The following is a 24,587-nucleotide window of genomic DNA, read 5'->3' as shown; positions in this document are numbered from 1 at the left end:
CTGCTTGCCATCACTCCAATGTAAGTTTATTTTTATAAAAGGTATGGGACTTCCTAATTTGGATTATAACGGCAGCAGGGAGAGAGCCGTGTTAAACCAGATGCCGCTCTAGTCTTGCTAGTCACTGAGGGAAAAGCTTACTACTGAATAAAGCTGCACTGCAAAATCTTATTATGTTCAACCAACTTTACACCTTTGCAATGGCAGGGGAAACATGCAGGCTGAAGACTGAACACACTAACAGCAGCAACTCAAGCAGGGGGATCTGGAGCAGAGCTCACAGCAACGCAGACAGAAAGGGGTAGACCTCTATCCCCCACCTCCGCCCGAGGCCACCCACAGCTTCTTTTACAAAATGAACATTACATTTGGGTGCAGTTTGCCTCTTACTTGGGGGGGGGGACTGGACCCATACCACACTAACGGAAGAATCTTCTTGGGAAATGAAACGGAACACAAAGACAGAGCTGGACTTCGAAAGGAGGCCAGATAAGAGTTTTATTTCTTTTCCCCTCATTTACATTTCACCATTAATACGTGTACTTTTGCTTGATCCTAAAAACCATGTGGAAAATGTTTTTGCTGCAGCAGCACACAGAAAAAAAGCACAGTTGCAAATGTTTTGCTACAATCATCATCAAGCTTATTGCTTCGTCATCCATTTAAGCAGCGCCAAGGCCAGTCTCATTTGTCACAACATATTTTTTTTTGGATTTGGGGGTTGGGACCGTACAGATAACAATTCTTGGTTAACGGTAGTAGCTGTATTGTTTTCTCCTGAGACCCGAGGAACTCTGCTTTGCATTCAGGTAGGAGCAGGTGTGCCTTAGAGACAAAGCACTTTGTTCGTTGCTTATATGTTAAGTACCGTATTTTTCTGTGTATAAGACTAGGTCCCCCCCAAATGTCAAAAAAATAGGGGCCGTCTTATACACGTATGTATCCCCCATTTTCTTAAATCTTATATATGAGGGTGTCTTACAGACGGAAAAATATGGTAACTCACCGAAGCAAAGCTTCCTCAAGCAAATGGGAGAAAATAGTGAAAAGAAAGACAACTTTTCAGCTTTCAAAACGAGGAAGGATAAGCAATGGCCACCCACAAAACTACTGTTCGCAGGTCCACTTTAGACATCTTTGTGTGTTGGAGAAACAAGTATAGACTCCTTCCCTCCTCCTCCACACACACACACACTCACTCACACACGGCAGGAGCTCCATGTACAGCTACATGGTACATGACATGTACACCTGACCTTTTCTCTGTCTCTTTTCTAAGAGGTGCACACAATGAACCCCAACCTCACATGTTAAGTGCATGGTACAGGGGAAAGGTGTTCAAACGTTCTTTCACTGTGCAAAAAAAAAAAAGGTTGCTGAATCAATCTACAGTGTTCCAAGAAGTAGGGTAAGCCATGAAGAAGCATAACTTGACAATTCCACCACTGCCAACAACAACCACCAAAAATCCCAAGTGGGCTGAAAAGCTCCACAAAGACTTCTCCAGAATGAGTGACTGGATACTGCTTAAGACTGAGCCTTGAAAAACGTGGAGCAAACGAGCTGAGCATTAAGTTGAAATTAATGTAAGGAAGAGATAGCTTGGTTGCAGTGAAGGCAGTTGTTTCAGCAAAAAGGCAAAAAAAAAAAAAAACATTGTTAGGGTTTACTGGGGTATTTGAGGGAACAATAAAAAATAAAACAATGTTATCACAGTAAAGACTTCAATCCAGAGAAAATGTGATTTGCCCGATTTTTAACTGAGAGAGAGAAGTGCCCAAAACTCAGGCAGACATCTGCTGGACTGAGGCATCTCTCCTTTTTGAGGAAGTAACCAGAAATTTTAACCTGATCCTATGTAGTGAGAGAGGGTGGGGAAGGATGCTGCAAATAACAACTTAGTATAGCAACTTCAGAATCTGCATGTATAGTGAAGAATTAAGTCACTGGCTGGAAACCTAGAAACATACTGGCAGACAAGAGATAAACGTGCAGAACATGCAGTGACAAAGCAGGTAGAAATATAAGTATAAAAGAATTATTTGGAAGGATAAATGCCCAAAGAATTGTTCTGGGAATTATTATGGCAGAATGGTCCAATTTATGTTGCATTAGTAATTTAAAATCTTCGTATGGTTTACTGCCCTCAACCAGTCTAAATCATGCCCAGCAAACAAGCACTATGGGAGAAGAGGGGGGAGGAGCATAGGACACAAACACTTTGAAATTTCCAAATAATGTATCACATATAGTGATACAGCTAGGTTTCTTGTTTCAAAGGCTCTATTGTTTGAAATCACAGGAATACTGAGCAGGATCCAAAGAGACTTGTATGCACACTTAGTATTTCTGTGCATGCAGAGTGACGCTGCTGAGTTTCCTGAGCTGCTACTACCTTTGGAGCCTAGCAATTGCAAACGAAATTTGATTTTCGTCCAGGAAAATTGGCAATTGTAAATAACTGGAAAAGGGATTCAATAAAGCCTTTCACTTTGTTGGGGGGGGGGGTAACCTTCCTGTTGAATGGCACACCTTCTATTATTTGGGGTTGCGGCTGCTTTGCACCTGAGTTAACAAAAGTGTAAATTAACATATTAGGTAGAATGCAAGCAGGAACAATACACTGACAACTTCTTATTTTTGCAGGAAATGGTCATAATTCTTTTTCTTTTTTAAGGCACAAATTTTCTGATATGAACTCATTATTTGGAGGTTTAGCTCAATTTGTGTGACCTTTTTATTCACAAGCAATAGGAAATGGTAGAAAGAAACAGCACGCCTATGAGGTGCTCAGATAATTATACTGATTTTGAATTCTGTGCTTTTAATGAAATTCAGAAAAATTAAATGAAGGGCATGAACAGAAAAATGCCATTCACTCTCTCAAAATATAGACACTCATGATTATCAAAAGGAACTGACAGGTGACAGACTGTACAAAGCAGTACTTTTGTCATAATTCTACCTATGCACTCCAGTGTCCAAGGATTCAGTTTTGCAAAAGCAGCTCACATAAACCACTCTTAAAAGGATTCAGTAACACAGATATATCGGTAGACACTAGCTGCAAGAACAAGTAACAACATTTCAGACAAAAAATGGCTGAAATCCAGAGGAGCACATAAATAAGCACCAGGATTTTCCTCTAGAAGTTGTTCCACAAAATCGTCCCCAATAACCATTTTGGGACTGGATGAGAGAGGTTTTGAAAGGCAAACAGAGTAAAAGAAATCACATACTGCAGCGATATTTCCCCTTAAAGAAGGAAATGCTTCATGCAAAACCTCAAATACCTATTCAATCTAACCCAAATAGTAAAACGGATCTGGGGATTTACTTACAGGCTCCTTCTGGGAAGAAAACTGAGAAAAAGTGATGTAAACACAGGTTATAAACCCACAAGCCCCTCTGGATCTTGACCTGAAACCTGCCCTGCACTTGGTTTCATTTAGCCACAAACCATTTGCTAACTTCCTTCCTTGAAAGAAAATGCAAGCCTATGAGCTGAGATGCAGGAACATTCTGCATTTTATATAAACGGGTTGTGCCCAAAATAGCACCTGCAAGAATAACCATAATCAAGTTATAAAATGAGTTGAGGGAAGTCTAGAATTAATCATTCCCTTCATCAGTTTTTTTACGCATCTTTTTCAACACTCATTTCAATTACTAAAAAAAAAAAAAAAAAAGATCATGAAGGCTGTGACTGTTTTGGGTAACTGGCTACTTTGATTAGTGTGGATTCATATGACCATTGAACAGCTTTAAGGGTGAGAATTTTTTTTTACTCTTAATGCTGAAATGCCACCTCACCATTACTGAAGAATATCTGAATGTTATGTCATTCCCTCTATCCACCAGAAGACCTATGGAAAGCTTCTCAATTGAGCAAAGGTAGGGGAGAAATGAAGCAAATGTTTAAGATCATTGTACTTAATGTTATAATGTTGTGACCACTTATAGATACCAGCAAGCGAGACAATATAGTCTTACAGTGATAAAGGAACTTCAGCAATAGGAGCCCTCTAGGTCTTTGAAGTTCAGAAATTCAGAAATAGAAAAATAAATTTTGGTAATATGCAGTTACTGATGTTCTGTAATGGTTATCATGTGACCATATAAAAAAAGTTATAAAAAAAAAAAAAAGTATTGGATTCATATAAAATCAAAAGGTTCATGTTTTTTCTACCTAAACTGATTGGCACCAGTGGATACCATAAGTTAAATGGAAGAAGTCAAATTTATCTGCGTTCCAGAAATTTATTTTCCTGAAGCAGGTTTTCTTCCTTCATATTAAGGTACTACACAAATAATAGATGTTTACTGAAATATTTTAATCCCCTGACTTGGTTTGACCCTGAAAATGAGTTGTTGGTTTTTTTAAGGGAACGAGGGAAAAGAAAAAAAAGAGAGAGAAGGCTTTTCATATTCAAGTTATCTACACATTATGTCTATATATAAAAACTGTGTGGATATATATATATATATATACATATCATACACACACTCATACATATATGTACATGAACTGAGTTTGCTCCTCCCCAAAGAAACAATGAGCCATACTTGACCAACCAACAGGCTTTTAAGGCTGAAACCATGAAGCGAGACATTGTTTTCGAGCTAGACTACATTCTCCCATGTCATGATCTGTTACAGAGGCCATATCCAATTTTGCAATATTATCAGATTTCAATAACTTAAGGTATCTGCATATAAAAAAAACAATTCTGTCAACACTTATTCAAAGGATATTTCTGCTTCCAATTCATTTCCACTATCTAAATGACAAAAAACAGTCACCAAATGAGACCGTGTGAGGGCATTCCTTAGCCTTAATCTAAACTAACGTGCATTAGAACACTCTGATTTGTCGCATCCTTGGACTTCCTCATCTTCTCAATTGCCCGGTTCAGATCCCTCTGCTGCACAGGTCGAATTTCATCTTCTTCATTACTAAAAAAAACCCAAAAAAGAGTAAAGAGGATTTAAATGCTGTGCAACACAAGTATGGTAGTTTAATCCTCAGTAAGGAAACACACAAAGAACACGGTACATATAAAAGGTGAATGCTTTGAATGACTCTCACTCCCTGTTCTTTGAACTTCTCTGTAAAGTCCAATGTGGAATTAGTGAATATTCAGCTCCCCATAGGCAGAGAGAAGTGCACACTGTTCCTGCCTCAGATGCACACGGATCCCACCAGGGAAAGTGAAGGGATAGGAAGGATGTCATTCCCACTTTTGTTGTACTCTGTGTAAGGTAAAGGGACCCCTGATCATTAGGTCCAGTCGTGACTGACTCTGGGGTTGCGGCGCTCATCTAGCTTTATTGGCCGAGGGAGCCGGCGTACAGCTTCCGGGTCATGTGGCCAGCATGACTAAGCCGCTTCTGGCGAACCAGAGCAGTGCACGGAAACGCCGTTTACCTTCCCGCCAGAGCGGTACCTATTTATCTACTTGCACTTTGACGTGCTTTTGAACTGCTAGGTTGGCAGGAGCAGGGACCGAGCAACGGGAGCTCACCCCGTCACGGGGATTTGAACCCCCGACCTTCTGATCGGCAAGCCCTAGGCTCTGTGGTTTAACCCACAGCGCCAGCCGTGTCCCTGTACTCTGTGTACATTTAACTAAATGTGAAGTTGTACTCTCCAATACAACATCCTGGTAGAGCGCGAGGCTCTTAATCTCAGGATCATGGGTTCGAGCCCCAAGCTGTGCAAAAGATTCCTGCATTGCAGGGGGTTGGCCTAGATGACCCCTGGTACCCCCCCTTCCCACTCTACAATGCTATGAGTCTATGATTTCTGTTTTTAAAAAACCGCTTTAAAGATAAGACACCGGGTTAGAGATCATATTAAAAATCTCTGTAGTTTCAATAAAAGTTACCTGTCTTCATATGTTGAATTAACATATTCCCTGACGCAGAGCAGCGCGGCATCACGGCACATTTCCTTCAAGTCGCTTCCTGAGAACCCGTCTGTTTCCTTAGCAACTTCAAGGAGATCGACACGCCTGTCCACCTACCAGCAAACAAGCAGCAGCCTATGAATGCCTTGAAAATATTTTAACAAGTTCTAACAGCGGTTCAGATTGAAGGAGGATTAAGAAACGTTATCTGTTCCAACATGGACTTTAGCAAACAGCAGCAACAACAACAAAAGGCTATGGGCACAATCCACAGCGAAAGCTGTGCCCTTTCAGCTTAACTGGCATCCATTAGAGAAAATTAAGCACCATGACTGGGATGCAATAGCTGGCTGAAGCCATTACAGATTCTACAGCCCTTCCAATAATGCAACCCATTCCAAGTTCTGCTGCCTAAGAAACAACCGACTTACATTCTCATTCTTCAAAATCAGCTTCAAGATTGCCTCTCTCTGCTTCAGTGCCTTGAAATTGAGAACAAAACATTTGTTACAAAGAACAGGGTGGCAGCATTCTCACTGATTTTGGATAAACAGAAATCGGTGTGCTGTAATGGCACGGCATCACGTTTGTGCAATTCCCATTCGTGTCACTGGGCCTACAGAAGGACAGCAGAGTGGTAATGTATTCACAATCTTCAAAAGTAAGTGAAGACTACCCCTTGAAGCAATAGGGTTTTACTCTCCCCCCATTAGCAGCGCCCAAAGTTCCCTTCCCTCTTCAAAGAAGAACTAGGACTGGCTGGGACAATAAACACCAGGGAAAGGAACTTTAAACTTTTTTTAACTACTCAATTGTATTACATTTTTATCAGTATATTGTATACTGTCTTAGGGATCCTTTGGTCAGAAAAGTAGCTATAAATAATAAATAATAATGGTCAACAGATAACTGAGGAGTCAGGCTATACAATTCACGGCTGTGAATCTTCTATGACTTACAGGTTGATTGACATGAAATCGTGTGGGCATTCTTCTCATAATAGCTGAGTCAAGATCCTGAGGGCGATTGGTAGCTCCCATCACTATCACCTAAAAGAAGTCAAAAAACGAAGGAAGAGCAGAAAGGTTTTTTGTTGCAAGATGAATCAGAAGTCAATACAGGCCAGACAAGCTCAGGGAATATATAGCTCCCACGAGTATTTAAAACCAAAAGTGATTAGTGCCCAGGATTTGGGTGAAAAGTAGAGATACGCTTCCTGTTTCGAAAGACAAAAAAAGTTCACCACAGCTGAAGATGCAAATTTTGGCATGACAATCGAGATTCTGAAAGGTTTGGCTCAGCTCAATGTACTTTATGAAGCAGTATGTTCCATAATATATTCCAAAATTCTCCTCAAGTACTAAAGTGCTTTGGTGTAATTGGTTTAAAAAGCTCTACTGCCCAATATGAAGCAAAATAGGTCAGTCTCAAAAACCTGAGGAAACAGGCTGATTAAAGATGCCATCAATAAATTGCTGGGGAATAGTCTTAGAAGCCTTCCACCCCAAAAGTTATATGTTAGTAACAAAACTGGTATCTGGAGTCAATTGTCACATTTTCAAAGTTGCATGTGGTTTCAGAGATATAAAACAGTATCAGATCAAATGGGGGAAAGTTCTGATGTTCACCATCTACAACTGATGCAAAGTAATATTTAACGATTCTAGGTTATGTGTCTCCCAGCAACCATTTCCCAAACTAAATGAACTTGACCAAGCATAAATAGTGAGACTTTTTGTGGAGTGGGGGTTTCTTTTTAATTCATTTAGTTCGACATTCATCCTCAAATACTGCTTTCTCAGTCTTGTACCCTTGCCCTGCAAATGCCACTGGCTTAGATCTGTTCCAAGCATCATCACTTTTTGTACAACACCCACAATGAGACAAACACACATTTGTGCCACAGACAACCCTATACAGAGAAAAATGCAATGTGTAAAGGAGCCCTGCTTCGAAATATTGCTGTATTTCCTCTGAGAGGGAGAGAAAGAGAGAGAGAGAGACTGCCCTCTAGAGTTGAAAAGACAAACCATGCCAAAAGAATTCCCCTTTATGCAGAGGAGAAAGTGAGGTACTGGCCTGCCAACAGGACAACACTAGTCATTAGTAGTGGGAGCCAAAGATATCACCAGAGCCTCTGAGCATATGAGATCTCATTGAAATTTTGGAGGCTTCCTATTGTAAGCCTATATTGGACAGAGAGGCTTTATCTGTAACTTGCACGCCAATTTCCCTCCTGCAAAGTTGACTTGAGGCCTTGTCCCTCTCTGATCTCTGTGGCGGCAACCACAAAATTCTGTGGTTATGAGATCACCACCTCAAGTTTCTTAATCTGAGATGCTTCAGAGATACAGATCTCAACTGCCAGAGTCATCTACTCTTTTCCTGAATAAGGCAAGGCTTCCTTACACACACAACCAAGCCAAGTTAGAGTGAATCCAATTACCGTATTTTTCGCTCTATAACACGCACCAGACCATAACACGCACGTAGTTTTTAGAGGAGGAAAACAAGAAAAAAACATTCTAAACGAAATAGTGGATATATGATTTTTGTGGTTCATGCTGTGGCCACAGACATGTGATCTGACAGTGAATTTGGAGTAGCCCAATGCAAAAATCCTGAGGATCCATGTGGATCCATGCTTTGTAACCACGGAGGAGGGAAGGAAGGGGAACCATGGATCCTCTGCTCACAACTGCAGCAGATCCCCACCACCACCCGCAGGCATTCGCTCCATAACACCCACAGACATTTCCCCTTACTTTCTAGGAGGAAAAAAAGTGAGTGTTATGGTGCAAAAAATACGGTAAATACCCAATATGACAATCATCTCAGGAAAGATCGGTGGCCGTCTACAGAACACTGAAGCCAAAGTCCCAGGAGCCTGCCTTGTGCAGCTGCCTTGAGAGGGGCATTCCTGTCCAACCTTTTAAAACCTCCACATGGGAAAGTGAACCCTGGTGTTAATTCCTTGATCTCAAGTTAAAGAGAGCTCAAAGAACGGCAAAGGGGTAAAATAAAATACTAGTTTAGCTGCAGTTAGCAGAAACGGATGGATTTTGCATTTCCTTGCTCTTTAGCATTTAAATTGTCCTGGCCTTTTTATGCATATAAATTTCTGCCCTTTTCTCTTAAAAATTATTACTTACTTGGCAGTTATAGTCGGTGTCCAGGCCATCCCAGAGACTCATGAACTGGGCTTTCATCATAGCTGTGGCTTCATGATCAGAACTTGAACGACTTCGTAGAAAGGAATCTGAATTTTAAGAGAGTGTTTGAATTAAAGCTTATGCACATGGCTATTTTATCTTATTACCCTATTGTATTGAACATTATTGAAGAAACATGCACCAACTACATAACACTAGAAGATTCCCAGAAATCATACAACTAGTTCTATATACTTAAGGTGGGCGCCTTGGCTGGTGTTTCGCAAGCAAGAAGCCCACAGTTCCTCTCTTGCCACAGAGTAAACTACTTCTGATTGTGATATGGGAAGAATGGAGAGAAGATTGCAAGGAATGTCGAACTAAGTGGATTTTGTTCAGATCCTGCAATACAAGCTGCCTCACTTAATGCTGTTCATTTTGCTAGATGAAAAGGATTAGTCTCTCAGAGAACTGGATGTGCCATCATAAAAAAGAAGAATCTGTCATATCTACTTAATAGCATCACCTCCAACCATTTCCCCTAAACAATACATTCATCTGCCAACACACAACTACTATTTTAAAAAGTGAATGAATAAGTGCAAGTTCAACACAGAATGAAGTATGCAAATGTACAGAACTGCTAAACCGATTAACACAAACTATTGTTGATTTCTTCTGGGCAAATAAATAGTATATGCTTGGTCCAGAATTCTCCCCCCTCTAGTATGCCTCCTGCCTCACTCTTGTAAGAATTAAGTGGCATACAACATATAATATTCACACCTAAGCGCAACATTAGGCATACGTTACTTTAATTTTCCCCCACCATATTTTAACTGTTCAGCTCCTGGAATAGCCAAATTGACAATATGTAAATAATAAATTAAGAGCTAAACAATTAAAATATGCAAAAATTTAAAGAGGTTTAATTTGTACATTACTTTTGAAATTTGGAGTTTCATAGTGAATGTAAATGAAGGTTGAAGTGGGTGAGATAACTCTGTTACATCATCAATATCTACATCCAAATGAAAGCATTTTTCATTTCTTCCTGTAGTAAACACCAGATATTGAGTACACATATATTTGGCATTAGCAATATAGATCTTTGGCTACAACCAAGTTAAACTTGTGCTATCAAGCATTTCCTTATTTTCAGAGTGACTGCCTTCTTAACATTGATATTTTGCCAAATAAGGCATGCATACTTGATGAGATTCATTTCATTTTTAAAACTTCAATGCAATTATATTTTCCTATGACTACATACAGAAAGTACGTATTTTACCTATTTCATCAATAAAGATGATGGAAGGTTGAAGCTTCATAGCAAGAGAAAAAACAGCTGCAGCCAGCTTCTGAGACTCCCCATACCATTTGTCTGTCAGTGTTGAGGGTTGAAGATTAATAAATCGGCAACCTGCTTCCTTTGCTGTAGCTTTGGCAATCAAGGTTTTACCACAGCCTGGAGGGCCGTAGAGAAGTACTCCTAAAAAGCAACACATTGTTAACATTTTATTGTCGCTTCGTTTGACAGACACAGCATGAACACCAACGGAGTCACATTTGCTATTAATAAGATTGCTCCTAAGTGCCTTTGGATACTCAAGATTTGCACCGCCATTCATATATGGCTCCCATACCCAATGAATCCTGAACATGTTACTTTGTTCAGGCTACAATCTTTCTGTTAAAAACAAAAGTGATCTCAATGGAAGAGAAAGGGAGCATCAGAGGCATAAACTGTCACTAAGATCTGTTCAGCTGAAAGTTAAAGAGTACTGGTTCCATACAGCTTAGCATTGAAAGGTGTATTTGGAAATAAATTCCACCGAGTTTACCGGAAGTTGCTCTCATGTAAATACACACAGCCTTGTGCCTTAGTTTCGCCAATATTCATAGGAAATGGTCGTAACGTTTCAATCTGCATTCTTCTGTTCACATAGAGTAATAGAGGATCCTGCGACTCTCCAGATATTGCTACACTGGAACTCTCATCAGCTCAAGCCAGCATGGGGTGATGGGAAATGTAGTCTAGCAACACCTGGAGAAATACAGGTTCTGCAACTCTCAACATAAAGGGTTCTTGCTTTTTGTTAAGGAAACATCTTTTAAACCTTTTGATTACTACTAATTGAGTATTTGAAATCTTAGCCCCTGCCTCTCCGGAAGAATAAGATGGCAAGGGGCAGGACAATCACTCCACCGGTCAGTGAAAGAGCGGCTGCTCTAGTGCTTGCTTTCCTCTTCTCTTCCCCTTCTTTTTCCTTTTGTATGTCTATTGGATTACTAGATCCATTGTACAATCAGTACAATGTATATGTACAATCAGTGTAAGTGTTAATCATAATAATGGCTTGGTAATCATGGCTCATGCCAAAGCTATTAACCAGATTCCTGGTTCGGAAGAAAGAAAATTGTAGCTAAGAGAAGACTTCCTGATTCATTTTCTCACTTGCTCTGAAAATGGGCTCTGTGTGTGTGCTTGAAAAGGCTTGTTCATGCCTCCGTTTATTAAGATGAGATATAAGTGTCTGAATGCAGCTGAAATCTAGCATGGCCAGTTTCAAGAAAACATCCTCTATGACCTCTCCATACCTACCTTTTGGTGGCTGTAAGAGTCTGGAGTTCTGAAACAGATGTTTCTTCCTGATTGGCAAAATTACTGTGTCCTTCAGGTCTGTAATAACTTCGTCTAAACCTGCAATGTCATTCCATGTTACCTGAGGCACAAATACAATATTAAAGAGTCGTCATCAAGTAAGAAAACAGTCACATTCTCAGCTAAAGAAGTTTATGGCTATCTATAATTGTGTGTATTCAGATATAGCAGATAAGAGTGGAGCCACAGTAAGATTTGTGGTATTACTTTTTTGATTATCATGTTTTAAGTCAATTTAAGATGCAATCCTAAATCATCTCATTGAATTAAGTGTGGCTTACTTCTGAATAAACATGAATAGGATCACATTATCTGTATTGTACAGATCTGACTGCAATTATAATTAGTTTTGTGATATGCAAAGCAGATTAAAGTTGGCCCTGAAGTAAAGTCTCCTGGCCCACTTCCTGTTCTGGAAAATATAGAAAATGATTTCCTGCTAGAAAACAGTCAGGCGCACTTGGAAGTTTCCTAAGTTAGGAAGACTCTTAATTTATTAGCGTGTAATCCCTGCATGAGTAACAGCAGCTGCATTTTACGAAGTTTTATCCCAAATATTACACTTTACTGTCTCCCCGAAGCACCATTTTTCTAAATGAATAAGAAAAAGTGAGAAAGAGAGATGCTTACGTGCATGCTAAGAGGGTCTACGAGATGTGCAGCAATGCTCATTTCATACTCCGTAAGCTTCACATTTTTCACGCCTATTTGCTTCATTAACTTTTCTGCCTATAAAGAGTTTATTTAAAAAATAAGTTAACATTCAGTAACATTACACTGTTCACTTTTTAAAGTTAATAATTTGGAGGTGTGTTGTTACTTGAAAACACGGACAGCCAAAGAATTGAAATTTGAAGATCTTTACACAGAACCGTCAAATTTTTCACCTGTTTGAATGTAGCGTGACTTCACCCCCACCCCTTTTAGTTAAAATGTGACTCCTCTGTATTTGATAATTGTTCAACAGGTTAAGTAAACAGAACGAGGCCACTGTCTCAGGGTCTTCCTCTGTGATAAATGAAGGCAAGCCCCAATTGCATTTTACTACTGTTAGAGTAAGGCAGCAGCACAACATCCTATCAAAACATAACAGACTGGGGCAGGAGGGGGGAAGGGGGGGGAACAGCTTTGATGCAAATTTCCTTTGCCCTGTTTACGAACAATATTCGAGGGAGATGCTGTGACAAAAAACTCAGCTGACTTTCATGCAGGAATTAAGACAGCAACATACACTATTGGGGGAAATAATATTTCCTCAGCAAAAAAACACACACCTGTGGTTTCAAAAAAGGAACAATGCAACACCCACATAAGAAGACCAACTGATGCAGGGCAGACGTAAATCAACGCTTGGGGAAGGGATATAGCACAGTGGCAGAGCAAGGGCTTTGTGTGAAGAATGTCCTGGGTTCAATCCCTGGTATCTCCAGGTAGGACTGGGAAGACTCCTGTATGAAAGGACACTGCCAGTCAGCACACAATGCTAAGATAGATGGATCAAAGGTCTGACTCCTCTTCCTATATTTCTAACTAGCCCAGGAGCCGAGAACCATTTATAGCCCTAGGGCTTCACTCACTCATGGCTAGTTGGCTGTCGGCCACACGTCCTTGGTGGGTGAAGCCACTTCACACTTACAGGTGAATGTGCACACACCTCTTCCTGCTCCTCAGCTGATTTTTTATCAGTTAGATGGTGTGTGTATGCAGGTTCGTGATTTTTTGTGTGTGGATCAGAAAAAGAGGGAAGTGATTCATGGGAAAGCACATCAGGCTTCTAGCAAAGGCACTGTGTGCCTGTAAAATTGGCTTCTGCTTTTCCTTCCTTCTTCCGTCTTTAGTGATGCAAATCCAAAAAATGTAGCAAGTACTTTCCAGAAGCTTGAAGGGGGGAAGCAAATCAAATGTGCTCTTGCGTCTCAGACCATGCTGAGCAGCGGGCATAGCAAAAAGGGGCTTGACTGTCCTGGTAAAGGGGAGGGGAGCTGAATGCTTTGCCACCACTTGCTAAGGGCAAATTTGAGGAAATGCCCCATGAAAGTCAAGCTGGAAAGCAGGCAAGTGCCTTACTGCTTACCCTCTTCCTTTAAAAAATCCTAGGCCGGGGATGTGACAGGTGAGAGTAGGTCCAGGCTCCAAACCTCTCAGCTGACAGGTGCTGACTTCAAGCTTTGTGAGATCTAGCAAGAACTGGAGCGTAACACTGGCAGTCACTTTAAAGCCCTGTTTGTTTGGGCTTGGATTTTCCTTTCTAGCGTGGCTTAATTCACTACAGCACATAGGAAAATTGGTCACCTAACACCAGTGACATCAGATGATTGACTAGTTCGTACCTCCCCTAAAAATGGCCCACCATTGGCCAGATTCAGTTCCTCACTCCCAGTCTAAATATTAGCAGCCATTAATGACAACAATAATAACCTTATTTGGAAAAACTCCTTGAGCACTTGGCCTTCCCATTCATAAGCTTTTATGTTCCAAAATGTACATTCTGAATCATTGATATTTAGGAAGAAATATTTTATTATATGCTCCTACCTGTTTCTGAGCTTCTACTTTTTGCTTCCTTGTTGGATCAATTGCATCTACCATCCACTTAATAGTAAAATAGGTCACAGCACCAAATATTGTCAATCGGAAAATTAAACCTACAACTTCATTCCGACTAAGAGGACGAGAGAAGGCCTCTGCATGTACCATTTTGCTTGTTTCACCTACAACAAAAGAAAGAGAAAGTTCTTATAAAAGGGTGTCTTCATATTGTGTTTAACTGGCAAGACTATTGACGTGTCCAGCTCATGTGTCTTTACTCCTACTTGCTATCAATGAACTGCAGTCATCTGAAGCACTGTTCCCAACTTAAGATAAACAATATTTAAAAACAGTCTATACCACTAAAGTCGTACCTTGTTTTGCGACCAGGATCCGTTCTGGAGCCCCGGACACTAGACGAAAAGGACACACGGCAAAGAGCCGCTCTGTGCATGCACACGGAACGGTTTGCGCTTCTGCGCATGCAGCAAACCCGGAAGTAACCCGTTCCGGTACTTCCGGGTTTGCTGCGGATGTTCAACAAAATGGACACTAGATGCGGCAGACTCAAAACGAGGTACCACTGTATGAAGCCTGCAGAATGTCCTCAGCCTTAGACGCACCAAGCAAGAATTACAGCTGCTAAGTTCTGGATACTAGAGGGAATTGCAAACTGCAAACATCACCTGAATTCATAGGCCTTGCACTGTGAAAATGCGGCTTTCTACTACTGCCTTTACAAATAGAGATGGCAACTAATTTGCATGAGGATTCCATTCCTGGCCCCTGCATGTCTTGGCCGAGCGTGCATAAGCCTGCTTCGCCCCTTGTTCTACACTTTTCTGGGTCCAAAAGGACTCGTGCATCAGTGGTTGTGTATCAGGAGCCAGATCTGATACATGGCCCCAGAACTACATAATTTTGGGGACCTGTGGGCATTGCCCTTAGAATGGATCCTCCAGATAAAACATGAGAATGCATTACCTTCATATATGATATTGATACAAAAATGTACTACACCACTGATGGGACAGAGGCAGTACAAAAAAGTCATACAACGTGGATGGAGTTCCAACCAAATCTCACATACATGGAAGGAGCTGAAGACCAAGAAAAACAAAGAAGGCACCTATTAAGAGCAACTGTTCTCACTTTCCACTCTGCTTCCATACAGCTTATGCTCCAACTAATGATTGCAATTAAAACACATCAAATTCAATGGCTTCAAGCCATAGGCCAACCTAGAGACTACTGCAACGGAAGAGGATAAGTGGAGAGAGGCACACGGCAATCAACTTGGTATTTGGGTCAAATTGATTATTTGCCCTGTGGATATATTATGCCTGCATTTCTTACAAGTACTTATTGATCAGAATTATTCATCTATTGTCACTTTACTTCATACCCTGCTCTATGGTCCCCCTTCCCTCCCTGCAAGCAACAAGACTGATAATTTTGCATTCTGAACTAATGCAAAGCAATTCCATACAGAGACTGAATCCTGATGCACAAACATATTTCCTAATCTTAATTCAAACTGAGATTTTGTGTCAACTAAACACAACCTTTTTATCTTTTTCTCATAACATGCGTCATTTCCCCCCCCTTTCAACAGTGCTTAATTTACTATAAGCAGAACTTCTGGTACTAAAAATAGCTTTTTCAGTGGAAAATGTCCCCCCCCCCCCGAAGAGACCAAAGCCCACAACAAGGATATTTGAGAAGACAGAAGGAAATTTACATTATCTCAGTGTTTCGTCTTACATTCAAAACAACTGAGTTAACTTAGCTCTAAATGTTTGTCCATAACATAATGGGAATGTCAACAAACAACTAATTGCCTCTCCTAGCTCTTCAGTGAAAAGGAGAATACTGTAGTTTCATTAAAGTTGAGCCAATTACAGTGGTGCCTCGCAAGACGATATTAATTCGTTCCGCGATTTTTTTCGTCTTGCGATTTTTTTCGTCTTGCGAAGCATGGTTTCGGAAAAGTTTTGGAAAAGCTTCAAAAATCACCAAAGTCTTCAAAAACCTCAAAAAAGGCTACCACACCGCGTGCTATGAGTTGCTCCTCGAAGTCAAGTCGCAACTGTATTAACGGTTTTAAGAAAAAGGAAACAAACTTGCAAGACGTTTCTGTCTTGCGAAGCAACTCAAAAAACCAAAAACCCTTTCGTCTTGCGAATTTTCCGTCTTGCGAGGCATTCGTCTTGCGAGGTACCACTGTACATCACTCAATATTATATATTGACTTAAAGAGTTACATTTAAGTTTGCCACTCTTAAGTCTTCTCTTTTCTAAAATAGGAACATTTACATAGAAGCAAATACAAATCAAATGTAAGGCCAGTAGACTACAAGAGGTACTATTTATCTGCCAGGTAGTGGTCAAGTATCCATAGCTAGTATGCCACATACAGCCAAAAGCTGAAGCCCTCAAGCCATATACAGGATATTATTAATAAGTTGTGGCCTGTCAGGTGCATTGTAGTCACAATTCTTGTTGCCCGCTCAGAGTCGCAAAAATTGGATTCATCAAGAATGTGACAGACCTCACATATCACCAGCGTCCTATGCTGCCAAGCTACTTAGCTAAGATGTGCCAAGTGCATAGGCATTGTATGACATTCTCTACCTGCTTTCTGAGTTTCTTTAAAAAGCTGAATTAAAAGAACCAGGACCACAGTACTATTAACCTGCGTTGTGATAGCTCCAACTTCAGTGAGAAGCTGAAGTGATGAACAGCACGTTACAACATTTGTAGCACAATTCTAACCATATCTACTCAGAAGTCCTGCTGAATTCTATGGGACTTATTCCAGGTAAATGGGAGTTAGGACTGCAGCCTTGGACAACTATTTGGAAACTCAGAGAAGCAAGGCAGGGAGTGCTATTTGTTAAAAATATATATATATACCATTGTATCATAGAAATATCACAGTGGTTTACAACAATATAAAAATGTTAAACCATACAGTAAAATAATAAAAAAGGAAAATAATTAAAAACAAACTTCAGTAGACAATTATGGGGGATGTACTCTTAATTGCCTGCATAGGCCTGACAGAATAGAAAAGTTTTCAGCAGGCATTTAAAAGTTGTTACAAAAGGCGCCCACTGAATTTCCATTGGCAGCGTGTTCCACAGAGAGGAAGCAGCATGGCAAAGGCAAAACAACTTGAACCTGTGCCTAGAAAGCAGAGAACAAGCAGAAGTGTGAATGAGCCCTTGGTGGCTAGAAGACCTTTTACTAGCTGCAACTGGTAAACTACCACCACAGTAGTTCTTGTATTAGCTACTTCAAGCCTGGATTACTGCAATGCACTCTATACGGGACGTCCCTCGTGCTTGGACCAGAAGCTTCTATGACTGCAAAATGCTGCAGCAGGATTGCTGAAAGGAATGAGACCATGCATGCATGCATGCATGCATACAACACCTCTCCTCAGAAACCTGCACTGGTTGCCAATTTGGCTACCGGGCCCAGTTTAAGGTGTTGCTATCTGTATATAAATCCCCATAAAAGCTTGGAGCCCGTTTACCAGCAGGGACGCCTTACCCCCCCCCTCCAGCCTGCATGGCCAATGGTCAGGGAGGGTAGGAGTTGTAGCCCAAACTTTCTGGAGGGCACGCAAAGCAATGCATAGATGCCAAGTGCTCTGAGCGGTATTAACGACACCCGTACAGGCAGCTTTTGTGGAGGGATGCGGAGGGAGGAAATGGAGAAACCAATGCCTGGGATGACCTTGGGTCAGCGGGAGGAGAGAGACTGACCTTAAAGCGGGGTGGGTGGGCTTTGAGCCTGGCAAGCGCACAAAAGGGAAGGCAAGGGGGGAGGACACAATATATTAATAATCATAGAGACTCGCCTTCCCCGCCCCCCCAAGTCACCCAGGGTCTGAGGCCTCTCGAAAGAGGTTGCACAGGAAGGCGCTTTACACGGTCCAGACGAGCCCGTGAAGGAATACGAAAGCGAAAGGAGCGGCCACCGCCGCCGGGCTCCCTCGCGGTGACCTTCCCGCCCCGCTTCCTTTCCCCTTGCAGCGCCTCCTCCTCCTCGGCGCCGGGACAAAGGAAGAACAGGGCGCGATGCCCTCAAAGGGGACTGGGCTTGCAGCACGAGGGACACTCACCCCGACCGGCCAGCCAGCCAGCCAGCGACGAGAAAGGAAGCGGCTTCCAGCGGCACCAACAGAAGCAGCAGCAGCCGCCAGTGCCTTGTAGGCCTCGCCTCTTTCCCCGCCTGCGCCAGGGCCGCCTGCGAATTCCCTCCGCTTCTGCCCCGGAGCCTCGTCGCAAAGGTTCCGCTCGAGACGGAAGGGGGAAGAGCTGCCGCTGTGGCAACGGCGAATGGGCGTGGTTTCGTTACTAGGACTTCCCCTGCTCGCGCTGCGGGGTGGGGACGCGCATTCTTGAGGCAGGAAGTCAAGAGCCCAGGCTAATAATAATAATGATGATTTTATTATTGGTACCCGGGGCCCATCTGACTGGGTCGCCCCCAGCCACTCTGGGCGGCTTTGCAAAGAGTGTGTGTGTGTATGTATACATACATACACATACATATATATATAAATGGGTACTCAGGATATCACTCAAGAAACCACTCAAGATATCCCTCAAGCAATTAAGGAACAAAAGAAGAAAAGGCACACTAGCCTGGGAACTTCCTCTCTGCCCAGAACCTCCTCAACAGTATTTATAGGAACTCAAACACTGAGATCCTGCTCTGTTCCAGTAACAAGAAGCCGAAAGCACCAGCCTGAAGATGACGAGTGAGACCTCGTCGAAACGTCGCCTAGACACCCCAACTTTTACACGGGAAGATACCCGAGGACACCAAAACCTGCATAAATTTATACCTATATATAAATAAACATTACGCGTTAAAAGGCTTCCCTATACAGGACTGTCTCTTCGGATGCAAAGGCAGCACAATCCCAAATATATTTATTGAGTCCTAAGCATCATGGGACTGGCTCCCATGCGGAGCCCCTTCCTGTCCTTGCTTACTTGTCAGTACATCGCAGCGTTCTGGAGGATTAAATGAACTGCAGTCCTGCGCGGTACTCGTTTTTGGGAGGAATTAATGGCAGCACAACTGATATGAAAGTTGGCGGGTGTTTCCCCTGTAGCAACTTCCTGAGCGTGCATTAAAAAAAAAAAAATCAAAAAATCATTTTCATCCCGACTTTCCTCCAAGGAGGTCGAGGCTTCCCAAATGGTTCCCCCTTCTCTCCCTCGTTTCATTCTCACGATACAGTGGCTTCGTGGCTGAATTTGGGATGATACCTGGGTTGCTTCAATCCTTAGTCTTCTAACCAGACCTTGTCTGTAACCACTACATCACCACACTGGCACCGACAAGCAGAATTCAGCAGGTGAAGATCTTACTTTCACTGTACTTCCAAGTTGTGAAAAGCGGTCTCTTTCAGGCAGCTGATGGGAATCATTGGCATTATGGTGGGGACCTGTGGCAACCCCACGTAACCCACACATATTTTCTACTCTGCCTTTTATTAAACAAACAATTTGTTCTTATTATTTAAAAAAACATTTTCTTTTAGAGTTTGGTCAGATTTTAAAAGTAGATTATTGGGGTGGGTTTGGTGTTCTTAGTTCATTTCTACATCCTCTAGATTTCAGTGGGATATTCTTAATAAATACAGGTCAGGTGATAAATTGAATGGAATGAGGGTATTTTAGAACGAGGCACGGGATCTGATTGCGTAGGAACTGTATGGCTACTGAGTTGAACTCTAGTTAAATGCTAATTATCAGAAAGTATTTATATTTTTAATAGGATAAGGGTGTGATCCTGTACATGCACACTACAATCTAAGGCTGCAGTTGTTTGTATGTTTTCTCAGAAGTCCTGTTGTGTCTGTGGAGATTACTCTCAGATAAGTGTACACAGGATTGCAACCTTAAATTCCTTTGGACATGTTGGAACTTACTCCTGAGTAATCATGCCTAGGATTCTACTATGAAGAGTGTTACATTATTTTATTGCTTGCCCTGAGAAAAAAACCCCAATTTGGTGAGGTTGGCTAATGTTACAAATCCCCACCCAAATTAAGGAACTGAGGTTGAAAGTGACTTATCTAAATGAGTCATTGTCTGAAATGAGATTAGGTCAAAATTTCCCAGGAGCAATACCAATACTTTACCAACTGGTCTCTAAAAGGAAGTAATTCATTCCTTTTAAGCTTTCGTGGTCTCTCACCCTGACAGTGTACATGATACAAAGATGTCACCCAGGGTGAGTGCTATGTGATTCCAGAAATCCCTATTTTACAGTTGGTTTGCTTTCAAAATATCACAGTTCCAGCAAACATGTTGGATGACCTTAATTACACAGTATATTGCACAGGCACAACGTTCCAAAATGGAATTGTATTTTTAACAGTGTGGGGCCCAATAATGAATGAAATTATAAGGACTAATGACATGGATTGGGTTTCGTGAACGTTTCCCACCATTTCTCCACAATCATGAGAGAAAAAATAGATTTTCTACAAGAGGTCCACACCATTTGCTGCATGTTTATATATGCAAATATATGGACATTTGTATTTGTAGTTGTTCTACTGTGAACTAGACTCTACCTGGCAATATTGTAGCCTACCTTAAATATATCTTAAGGAAAGATTACAACTACCCATCAGAATAAGATATTATAGAGAAATCTGTTTTCATTGAGCTTGCCTAACTTAGTCCTGATTCTCATGGTACCCCACCATCAAAATCTACTTTCAGTCACCTCATTCTTGTCTTAATGTAAGGAGTCTGAGGTGTCACAAACAAATTAGATGAGGGGGGATATGCATATTGTTTTGAGTTTGGGGTAGAGAAAGTAGGCTGTATGCAAGATCCAACAAGTGTTAAAATATAACCCAGGCTAGCTTCCTGTGTTAAGGTGATATACTGGGTGATGGGCCATTAAAAGAAACAAAGGAAAGCCGCTCTATGTGAGACAGCAAATGGGTGGGACCCCAGCTTGTGGTTAGTTAGAAGAAGGAAGCCAGATTTTGGAGTTGAGAGTTGCAGTGATGTGACCTAGAAGTAAAGCAGCAAGCTGGAGAAAGAGTCAGAGTAATGTTTGATCTCTGTTTGAATCCAAGGCTGCAGCTATGAGAGAAACAAGCCCCTGTTGGGATGCTAATGCTGTGAACCCCTCCATTATAGGCTCCAATTGTATATATGTGTAAATAAACCATGTATTTTAAAAGACACCACAGTCTCCACTATGCCTTTTTCCTGAAGGAAACATGAACCCTGGATAAGCCCCTGGAATCTCGCACTGCTCAGATCAGAGATTGGGGTTGGTGTACAACAATATTAAATGAATGCACTCATGGCAGTGCTTCTACAATCAAAGTGTTGTAGCCAACTAGCAGCAAAATCTGAATCATGTCTACTCAGAAGTCCTACTGAAACCAGTGGGGTTTAGGCAATCAGCGGGGTTCGGGGGGGGGGGGAGTACTCACCATGAAGTTGTTACACTAAGTGCCACATTTTAAACCAGTGCTTTTCTTCCAGAAAAAAGGTGCAGGTACTGCGTACCCTTGAGTGTCCCCAGGAAAAAATCACTGGGTTTAGGATTGCGGCCTATGTCACATGCAGAATAGTCTCATTGAAATCAGTAGCTTTGACTAACTTAATCAGTGTGTCTAATCTCACTTACCTCAGAAAGATTGAACGGCTTTGCTGCCCATATGTACGTGATACAATAAAAGGGGAAAAACAATATTTCAGATATTTCTTGCCTTACCGAAAGATTCCATGTTTTTCTAAGTGGTATAATCACTTGCTGTCTTAACAGTTGAGAAAACTAACTAGTGAATCCCCTCTTCCACCTCCCATTTTCTTGTTTTGGCTCCTCATCCCATCCTTCTTCTTTATTTGCAAATTTAGATTGTTTATGTAGTCACAGTACATTATACCTAATCTACTTCAAGACATTTACACAGTGCATTGAACAGGTTTAAAAAAATCAGCAAGGCCACATGTTAAGGATGTGTGATCTGTACATGCATAATACAATGGTCTTGTGACTACCACACGCATAACAATACAGTAGGTATGGGAGCAGCACAGACATAAAACAGTAGTATTTTGAATATCTTTAAAGTTTGACTAATGTGTCAGTCTTCTACAGAGATACGTTGAGCTGAAGCTGATTCTGCTAGCCTTTAATCTGCAGTCTGTAAACTAAAATCATAACTTTATTTGTTTCTAAGATGCATATGTCTCCCTTTAACATAAAGGTTGGTAATCAGCTACGTTTTACTCAGAGTACACCCATTGAAATGAATGAATATGGCTAAGTTAGGTCCATTAATTTTAATGGGTCTACTCTGAGTAAAACATGGTTGAAAAGCACCCAAAGTATTCTCAGAGTGCCTCCCAAGTACAAACAGGCAATACAAGGTTGAAGAATGACCCACAGAATCAATAAGAAAAATTGAGCAGTGGGTAAATGTGGCATAAAATTTAACAATGGCATTCATTATCGTCATAGGCCTCACCGCAGGAGAGAAAGGGAAGTTCTGTTGCGCAATAGGAAATCCTGACAGGACTTGTTAGAATACTGCCCCGTGACTTAATCAGTACTTTCTAGTATGAAAAAGACTGCCTACAGATTTGTGGGTGCTTTGTTTGCCCCCACTTCACTGTCCTTATGGTACAGTATAAGTATTTTCCCTCCCAGATTTTTATCAAGTATAACTACTGGGATCAGCTGCTACTGTACCCAATTTTGACACCGTATAGACAAACCCTTACATTCTGCAAACCTTTCGTTGGGAGATAACATTCTATGTAGCACCTTGACCTTGTTTTATTGGCCTAAGCTGCTGTTATGCAAGTAGTGGCTTGTGCCAGTGAAGGTGAATTCAATGCTGAGCGAGTTGAGACTGCCCTGCTTCTCTGGAAACTCCAGTCCCTGTGGCTGATGCAGGACTGTGCAGATCTCTACAGCTTCAATGAACCATAAAAGCCTGTAAGAGTAGATCCTGCCCTTCTCCAACTTCAACGCTACATTGGTGAAATAGTGGGTAGGGATTGGGGATGAAGCAGTATATCGAATATATTTCCTATAGCTTGGCCAACCTGTTCCAGCATGACAAATAGTTCTTAATACAACACTTCCTTAATGTGTCTTCATTTTGGGGGGTAGGGGGTGGGGGTAGAAATATCAAATAATAGAAGAGCTACACTGTATGACACCAAGCCTCTTAAGTTGTGCAGAAACTCTTAACTTTGAAATGACTCTTTAAAAAAACACTGCTGCATTTATCTGAAGGTATTCATGGGTTTTTTTGCCCCCCTGCTGTCACTGAGAAATATAAGCTTACTGAGATGTTTAAAAGACCTTTGGAGATGTGGAAATGTGGGGTTATATTGGAATATTTCTTACAGTCTCTGCTAACTTTATAACATATAAAATTTTATTGCAACTTTTAATTGAAAGACATTGGAAGGTAGTTACCCATGATCCTTCAATGTGACCTCTGCAGATGTCCATCCGCATTGCTTTGGGGTGAAGTAATGACCACAGTTCTGGGATATATCAGTCATGAAGCAATGATGTGTGGTTTGAAATGTTAATTCTCCAGTCCCATAAAGCAGATTGATAGATGAGGCATAAAATGGTTCCAGATGCTGTGTTTTCCTAACTGTTCAGCTGTGCTCGCTTTCCCTATCTCTATAACCCGGAGCTATGTTATTGTAAGTAGGCCACCTGCAACTTCTGATTTACCTGCATGTGGAAGAATGCCCTTGAATGTATTTGTAAAACAGTATGTCACCACTTCATTTTATTTCTGAGTGGTTGGAAAGCTATGGCAAACTGAACTAGGTAGTAATTATAGAATTACTGCAACACTCTTGCATTAATCATATTTATATATATTCTTTATTACTGTACAAGAAAATCAAGGTGGCATAGATGTCTGTCTCCCCTCTCCAGTGTATCCTTACAACACCCCTGTGAGGTTGGTTAGGCTGAGAGACAATGGCTGGCCAAAGATCAAGTAGTGAAATTAATGGTTGAATGGGAATTTGTACCCAGATACCCCCAGACCTGAATTTGACACTGTCTGACCACTACAATGTACCAGCTAGTTGCAAATTCATATGATATATGAATAGCAAACTCGTTCTCTGAGTGTTGATCCTTGACACCATCCAGGTACAAGAGAGACTTGTACAAGTCCCAAGATTTGCAGAAATATCCCCCCTTAGAAAAAAAGACCCTAAGGGGGCAGCCTCCCCTACCCCAAATATACCAGTTCATTGAGCATGCTCAGTGGCTATGAAATGCTGGTTGTCT

General features: G+C 41.4%; 1 protein-coding gene across 2 annotated transcripts; it reads right to left on the bottom strand.

Moving 5' to 3' along the window:
* Positions 1–468: 468 nt before the first annotated feature.
* ATAD1 (ATPase family AAA domain containing 1) lies at positions 469–18,538 on the bottom strand. Of its 2 annotated transcripts, none has more exons than XM_077930485.1 (10): positions 18,388–18,538; positions 14,262–14,437; positions 12,357–12,455; positions 11,667–11,787; positions 10,353–10,553; positions 9,062–9,168; positions 6,869–6,958; positions 6,341–6,391; positions 5,889–6,022; positions 469–4,956 (listed from the first exon to the last, which is right to left on the bottom strand). In XM_077930485.1, exons 2-10 carry the CDS (start codon positions 14,421–14,423, stop codon positions 4,836–4,838), a joined length of 1,086 nt encoding a protein of 361 aa, XP_077786611.1. In that variant the 5' UTR covers positions 14,424–14,437; positions 18,388–18,538; the 3' UTR covers positions 469–4,835. The 2 variants fall into 2 exon arrangements, with proteins under 2 accessions (XP_077786611.1, XP_077786610.1); XM_077930484.1 differs by lacking the exon at positions 18,388–18,538 and adding an exon at positions 18,146–18,166.
* Between the last annotated feature and the right edge of the window lie 6,049 nt (positions 18,539–24,587).

Source organism: Podarcis muralis, chromosome 6 (assembly GCF_964188315.1).
Source record: "Podarcis muralis chromosome 6, rPodMur119.hap1.1, whole genome shotgun sequence".
In the NCBI taxonomy this organism is placed as follows: Eukaryota; Metazoa; Chordata; class Lepidosauria; order Squamata; family Lacertidae; genus Podarcis; species Podarcis muralis.
This window is presented reverse-complemented; position numbering and strand designations above follow the sequence as displayed.

Bases quoted from the DNA above. Each gene is read 5' to 3' on its own strand.
- ATAD1 (XM_077930485.1), bottom strand. From the start codon at position 14,423: ATGGTACATGCAGAGGCCTTCTCTCGTCCTCTTAGTCGGAATGAAGTT. The intron at 12,456-14,261 runs GTAGGAGCATAT...AACTCTTTATAG, and splicing joins AAGTAGAAGCTCAGAAACAG to GCAGAAAAGTTAATGAAGCA. The intron at 11,788-12,356 runs GTAAGCATCTCT...TTTGTGCCTCAG, and splicing joins TAGACCCTCTTAGCATGCAC to GTAACATGGAATGACATTGC.